General features: G+C 39.9%; 1 protein-coding gene across 3 annotated transcripts in view; it reads right to left on the reverse strand.

Annotated features, from left to right (window-relative positions):
* Nucleotides 1–7,729, reverse strand: part of Magi2 (membrane associated guanylate kinase, WW and PDZ domain containing 2) — a 1,650,859-nt gene that overhangs the window by 336,477 nt on the left and 1,306,653 nt on the right. For all 3 annotated transcript variants that reach the window (XM_029562367.1, XM_008830783.3, XM_008830782.3), the window contains 2 exons: nucleotides 3,706–3,827; nucleotides 1,525–1,707 (listed from right to left, as the gene is read on the reverse strand). In XM_029562367.1, coding sequence (XP_029418227.1) covers nucleotides 1,525–1,707; nucleotides 3,706–3,827 — 305 coding nt within the window. The remainder of the gene's footprint in view (nucleotides 1–1,524; nucleotides 1,708–3,705; nucleotides 3,828–7,729) is intronic.

The raw sequence follows: 7,729 nt of genomic DNA on the forward strand, positions 1-7,729 counted from the left end.
CAGATCTATCAAATATTTTACTGAAGTTTAAAAGTTGAGGATTCTTTCTCCCTCTGCCAAAATGGTATGTTGCCCATAATTTCCTTTTGTCCTAACTGTGGACCAAAATACCATTTTTAATTGAGTTATTTGATGCTTGTGATTTTTTTTGCCAGCATGAAGGTACGTATGCCTTATAAAGTATTTCTAGATGAACAGTGGTGTTGGACATTAACTCTTGTAGATGGTTACATGCATATGATTTTTAAAGCAGTTGAGCTTACAAAATGTGGTGAGTTCTGAGCACTGTGTGAAGATGTGACATCTTCAAGGAGATACAACATCTATTATGCACATTCTTACTCACTAGTAGGTGGCAGTGAAAAATATACCCACAAGGGAATCTTGAAAATGATAGGTATAAGGAAATGATTTAATAAATAATTATATAGCTTTGGCAATTTAAAAAATAAATAATTTCAGAGGAAGATCTCAATTTTATGCCCTTTCTCCATTTTCAAATATGCCTAAGACTCATGGAAGAACAATTCATATATATACAGGTAGGTCATGACACTGGTGGAACATTTGGTTCAAAGTAATCCTCTAACTTATGCATCTCATAGAATCGGTTCAAAAATTGATACCATAAGTTGAGTTGATGTGAAAAAAATGCAAAACTGGTGATAAATTGTATTTCATTTGAAGTATGATTACAATACTTTTAATACTGTCTAAAGGCATTTAAAAAATAACATCACAAAATTTCCAAATGAGCATTTTATAAATAAAAGATCAAATCTGTCTTCATTTTTTTTTCTCCTAAAAAATTGCTAAATATAAGTTATGGGACTCATTCAAAGTCAAGATCCAGGTAAGAGAGCTTCAAACCAGACTGAAACTAGACCCAGTTCATTACCTTTTCTTCACTTCTGCAAACTTTTCATATTTTTCATTTTCCTGTCCTTAACAGTTTGGGTCTGTATTTTAACAGTATATTAATTTGAGTTATAATTTAGATAGATATCCAAGTAATTATATATGAAAGTTAACTTATAATGACTAGGAAAAACACACATTAAAACCTTGTATAGGGACATATAAAGGCTAATGTCATTTAAATTTTTCTCTATGAGACAGGCATGCACATTTAAATATCTAACCTGGAAATTTCACATAAGAATATTAAAATATTAATACAATTAAAAAATATAAGTGGCTGAATGTAAGTATAAGAAGTGTGAAATATTAATCATATCCCTAAGAGAAAGCCTGAGATAAATTAGAGAAGGGTCAGTTTCAAGAATCTGTTGGAACCAGCTAACAGGGGCAACCTGAAATGAGACAGAAATTCATCCTTCACGTTCATGCTGTTTCCAAACAGCTTTGACTCAATAATCTAAAACTGGTGGAGAATATAATTTGCCATTTTCCTAAACGGAAGTGACCTTTGACTTTGGAATAAAAACCACAAAAGAAGCTCCATGTATTTGCCCTCAGAAAAGAGGTACTGCAAAACAAACTTCTCCAACATCAGGTGCTTACCTGTCTCCATTTTCCCATCTTGCGCGGCAGGCCCGTCTGGAATCACGCTTTTCACCTGCAGAAACTCATCCGGCTCATCTCCACCGATGATGGTAAATCCAAAGCCCATGTTGCTCTTTTTCAGGGTGGTGCTGAGGAAAGTTCCCTTCAGCTGGGATGCATCCCGGGTGAAGAGCGGCTTTTCTACATTGACCAATACAAGTTAAAAGAGAAAAAGCATGTTTAAAGCAAGTTTTCAGATAAGAGCCAGACAGCCCCTGAGCAGCAATCCCAGGGGCAGATGTGGGGGAAGCATACAGCAAAGGCAGCAGGTGGTGACTTGAAAGGAACCAGGATACTAGGGCTTCCTACAAATGCAGAGCAGTCCCAAGCTTCCAGGGAATCATGAAGGGCTATGTGGTTGGATACAGATTATTAATATGTCCTTTAATGAAACTAGCCTTCTTGAGCACAAACAGGGCTATATCAACAGATTGTGAAAGCCTTCAGATAACACGTCTGACCTAAGGTCATTAGGGTCATCTGTAGCTATGAAGTTCCCAGGGAGGAGGTATGTGTGAGTGGCTGGTCCTGCACTGAACTGTGACCATGCGGGGCAGACAGTCAAAGAGCTGCCTTTTAAAGACATTAAACATGCGCAGTAAAGAAGCAGTAGACTGTGCCCACGTATTTAAAGGTCTAAATTACTTAGAAAGAGTACCTGGATGTGGGGTTGAGTTAATTTTTGTTTACCCTCTTACGTTGCGTGGTATTATAAATACAAGCAGATAAATTTCTATTGCCAGAGAGTGCTTAAAGGGTGAGCAAAGGCAAGCCAATATTTCTAGGTACAGTTATGAATGTAAAGGTGACACATTTTGCAACAATATGTTGACATATTCAAATCATATGCCTATAATCTGAATAAAACAGAAGTCTCAAAGATTTTGCCTGCTCATTGTGCTACAATAGACTTTTCAATTATAAGTTGTAATAAATACATTTCTAAGTATATTAAATGCTTTAGAAATTATAGTCATATTAGAAAGCAAAATTAGTATCTCTTTAAATTTCACCTGAGATAAATATTTTATTTTTGTTTGGCTAGCTCTGTTGGTAGATCATGAAACTTTTAAATATTTTATTTTAATTACTTTTTTGAGACAAGTCTTGCTCTGTAATCAAGGGTGGCCTTGGATTCATCCTCCTTCCTCAATCAGCCTCCCAAGTGCTAGAATTACAGGCATGCACCACTACCTTAGCTTCCCAGATAAACATTACATATGATACTTTTTGAGGGTGGTATGATTTGATATCTACAATAGCCAAACTCTAAGTGGCAACTCAGTTACATATTTTGTATGATACTTTCAACATTCTGTTCTGTATTTTATAAAATGAGCTATAAAAAATGAGTCTTTATGATGGAACTTTTTACCCATCATATATCTTTATTAAGTTTCTTAAATGTAATTTATAAAACCCCTCCTATAATCGTCTTTCATGTATTCATCAAAGCAATGCTTACTGATGGAGACCAGCTCCACAGGGGACCTTTACATTCATTTCAAGGTGCTGAAGGAGTGTGATGTGAACCTCATCAGCAGGCAAGTGTAGGATCAGGTCACCAAAGCCTCTGTGCTCTGGAACCGCGTAGCCGCCCAGGAGAGGTGTGCGAGGTGGTTCCCAGGTGTAGTCAGGTCCACAAGCAGCCCTGGGACATACCGAGTGGCCAGGGCATCCCCCTGTAGTCACGCCGATAGTAAGACAAGTCATTCACACTGTGGGACCTCTCCCGGGCAGCGCGGGAGCAGACGGATTTGGGCCTAGGTAATGTCACTGAGGAGCTGCCTACTGTCACAAAGGAAAACACGCCTCATTCTCATGCTTGGTCTTTAGAGGGCAAACTTAAAAGTCTCTCATTCTCTGAAGTGTACAGTGCCCCACTGTCACACCCACTAATCTCCACCTGGCAACGTGCAAAATTTCTGTAAGGTACTGACCAGGGGCCTTAGTATAGTTTGTGGCTGATAAATGCATCAGTTTACAAATGATACAAGCACCCAGTTAACTACTAGAAGGGTCTGAAGAAAGCAAACGAGTTACTCAAATTGGCCCCAGCTATAGGCATATTTGGAGGAGCAGACAGTTTGTCAGACAATGTTTCCCCGTGCGACCCTGCATGCTGACATGGTACGGTACCTCGGAAACCTGGGGCCTGCAGGGGCTTTGTTCCAAGTTCTGTGTGGGGCATGTTATGCTGCTGTAGCTTCCTTTTGGCTTCCAGGACAGGGTTTTCAAACTGTGTTCTTCTATTTATGTGGCTAAAAAAGAAAATTTTAAATTAGGATAACAGTGGGGCAAAGTCATTTAGGAGAGCGCACGTACAGCTCTGTGGAGAGCAGGTGATTAAGGGACACCTCGTCAGCTTGCAGCCAAATTCCTCACCCAGCATGCATCAGGCTTCTGATGCCGCTGGCCTATTCACAACACATAATGTTATTATATTTACCATATGCATGAGTTAGCCAAAGGAAGCAGAACAGCACTTGCTTTCTGGTCTAACGTGTTCATAGGAAATGAGTTTGATGCACTGAAATAAATGGTCATCAAATGAAACTTAAACTGAACAGTGCCAAAGAAAAGTATAGCATCTAAGATTTGTAAAGTAATTCCCACAGGATAAATGTGAGATGAATTCGCTGATAGTGCTGAAAAATGAAAAAAAAATTTTTTTACATGTATTTATTTAGTGTGTGCGTGTGTGGCGGGGGTGACGGAGGGGCTGGTGAGTACACACATACATGCGCCAGAGAAAACTTTTGGGGATTTGTTTTCTCTTTCCACCATGTGGGTCCTGGGGGGGGGTGTGTCAAACTCAGGTCATCAGACTTGGTGACAAGCGCCTTAGGAGCTGAGCCATCTTGCCAGCTCGGCAATGTATACTTTTAACAGTCAGACTTGGATGGAAGGGCTGAGACCCAGTAGGAAGATACTTGTGGAAATGATAAAATACCCATGTTGGATATTTGCTGCTGAAACACACCTAAGATCTGGCACCTGCATTCTTCATGGTGAGATGGAAAACTAGTAGATAGGCACAGAGTGACTAGAAACAACTGGGGCCCAGCTAAGCTGGGGATTTCCGGGGCATTCTCATGTAACCAGCTGTTTGAAGCTCAGAGACTAGAAACCTACATCCCTACCCAGTAGTGGTGTCCAAGCCACTCTATCTCCAGCACAAAAATGTCCTGGGAGAGGGCTGGCATATACATTGATCTTGGTTACTTGTATTGACAGGATTATTCCATGAGAGTATGAAGAAGAGAGATGGGTTAGAAGAGAAAATTACAGTTATTAAGTATTTAACTTCTTGCCAGTTACTATAAATAATAATATCCCATTAAGCCTCAGATTAACACGGGCCTAAATGGGAAATATTCCCATTTAAAGGTGGTAAAAAGGATATGCAGAGAGGTGAAGTGACTTGTTCTAAATCACATGCCCAGTAAGTAGAAATGTTAGGATTTAACCATCATGTCTATTTCTGCAAAGGAGCTCTTCTTATCCATATGCTGTCTCTTTTCAATGTATGATTTCAAATTGGCAAGTACATTCATTTAAGATGCCTATGCACACACACATATCCACAAACCATTCATTATACTTTCTAAAACCACATAGCAGAAAAAAAGAGGAGATAAAAGAAACAAAATTTCAACCAATTTTCTGTTATTATGAATCATATATCTGGTGAAACAGAAGAGCGGTTACTGGGAATAAGATAAGATGATTGCAGTATATTGAATGATTTCCTTGTGGGAGGCAGGGCAGGAATGCTGTCTTCCACATGGCCTCTAGAGTCAATCAGACCTGTATTCAAATTCTAACTCCGTGGTAACTGTGCAACCTTTGGCAAGTTATTAAACCTGAGTCTTGGTTTAATTAAACCCAGTCTCTAAACTGGGCATAATATTGTCTCTTGAGGTGATTGTGAGGATTAAATGCAATAATCAGTATGAGCCCTCACTTTTAGCATAGATGCATGGTAATTACTAGCAGCTATTATTGTGAGTCTCGTCATCTTAGCTGTCACTGTCATTTCAGTCACCTCCATCACTGCCTTCCAGGACTTTGCTCCCATGGCTCATGCTACTTAAAAGAAAAGGAATGATTGCTACAATGCTATTTGTAATGAAATTTACTTTGTACACAATGGGGTTTAATATAACTGCTTAGGGAGAAATCTTTTCCAGTGGAAGCAATCCTCTGTGCATGAAGGAGTCTCTGCAGCTGTAGCATGTGGTGAACTATGCTACCACTTTTAAAGCCTCTTCACTCTGGAAACTCATATGGGGCCATTTTGCTTCAGAAAAGTCAGAGTTTGAAGCCCCTTCTCCTTTTCTCCATCCTCAGGTAACTTTCTTAGCAAAATCCTTTGAGTCTTCCCTACATGACTTTGTAAGATTATCTTTGGCTTCTTTGCCACAGATGCTTTGGACATACCTGCAGCTATTCTAATAGGCAACATCCCATCAAAACTCATATTTTTTTCAAGTGAGATTCCGTGTATCAGTAGTGTGTTGCTTGATCACATTAGCCAGGTTTAAGGCAGCATCCTGAGACCATTTCGAAGCTTCCTTTAATCATCTCTGTCCTGTCTACCACTTGAACCTTTAATGCCCTGAAGAGCCATGTGTTAAGGCTTGGTCCTCAGCTTGGTGCTGTTGGAAAGTGGTGGAAATCTTTAAGAGGTGGGGAGTGGGAGGTCTTAGATCATCAGGGGCGTGCTCTCATAAGGAAGCGTGGGACCCTGGTGCCTTTCTTTCTTGTCATTCTTCCAGTTCCTGGCCATGAGGTGAATGGCCTCCTTTGTGTCCTTCATTGTGATGTACCACTTCATCACAAACTCAACACAATAGGGCCATTTGGTTATGGAATTTGGCTTCTAAAATTTTGAAAAAATTAACCCTTTTTCTTTTCAAGTTGATTGTCTTAGTTAGTTATAGCAATGGAAAGGTGACTAAACACCAGTCTTATCTATAAAGTGGGAACATTAGTATCTGTTTCATGGGGTTGCTGGGAAACAAGAGATATGTTGTTAAAGAGCAGATACATGAGAGGACCCTGCAACTGTAAAGTCATTAATGTCATTACTGTTTGAAATAACTATTATTTATTACCATTATTATAAACACTGCTGCTTTTAGTACCATTATATTATAATGCCTTTCATACATGTCCCATACCACTTCCTTAGTTTGTCACAGACACATTGCCACCCATCATGCATCTCCTTCTGGATGGTTACTAAATCGCAGAACTTTATTTCAGTTTAGTTATCTCCCAAATCCTTTATCAAGAGGGCTTGCGGAATTTCTGAAGATCATTAAGTAAACAAAGTCAGAGCAAAATTATTTGAATCTAAAAAGATAAACAGACAAAATTGAAAACAGAGGGTCCTATTAGTTTACTAGAGCTGTAATTAGCTTTGAGCTTTAAAACTACTTACTTAACAAGAAAGAGGAAATAGTTATATCCTTTAGGATATTTAGGATAAACTTATGTTCATAAAGACATGATATTCCTGTGATTTAGTCTTCTGAGGCATTTCTTTCCAAGTCTTCAACTGTGGTGGCACAGTATTAGAGCACCCTAAGTGATGACTGCACAGCAGTGAATTTCACGGTTCTATCCACCTTCCTGGGATGATTTAATGATAGATCACCATGCTTCTGAGCTTCTCTACACTGTGAACTTCTATGCACAGGGCCATATGTTATTATTTATCTTTGTACACTAAGCATCTAACACAGTGAACGTCAATACTATTTGTTAAATAACTATGTTGAAGATATGTTGAGTTGTTTTCAAATATATGGCAGAAACTTAAAAAAACCCACCTAAGGCCCTTACCTCCCTCTGCTTCCCTGGGCCTGCAGGACCCACAGGCCTCTCTCCAGGGTAAGTCGATTGCGCCTTCCTGCCTTGACTCACCCAGCCTCATTTGCCCTCCCATCTCCCCCACTCGTCTCTCCTCCTAGCCTGGGTCCTGTCCCATTCCTTGTCTTGGTGCCCCAGACACTGGGGGAACCACCACTGTTTCCTGATCCTTTGCATCCAGAGCAACTCAGTTCCTTCTCAGGTCCCCAGGAGCACTGCTTCTGGGCCCGGCCAGCCCTCACCTCCCTCTGTTTCTCAGACCCTGCAGGACCCTCGGGCCTCT

The sequence above is a fragment of the Nannospalax galili genome, unplaced genomic scaffold, assembly GCF_000622305.1.
Source record: "Nannospalax galili isolate Female #2095 unplaced genomic scaffold, S.galili_v1.0 scaffold312, whole genome shotgun sequence".
In the NCBI taxonomy this organism is placed as follows: Eukaryota; Metazoa; Chordata; class Mammalia; order Rodentia; family Spalacidae; genus Nannospalax; species Nannospalax galili.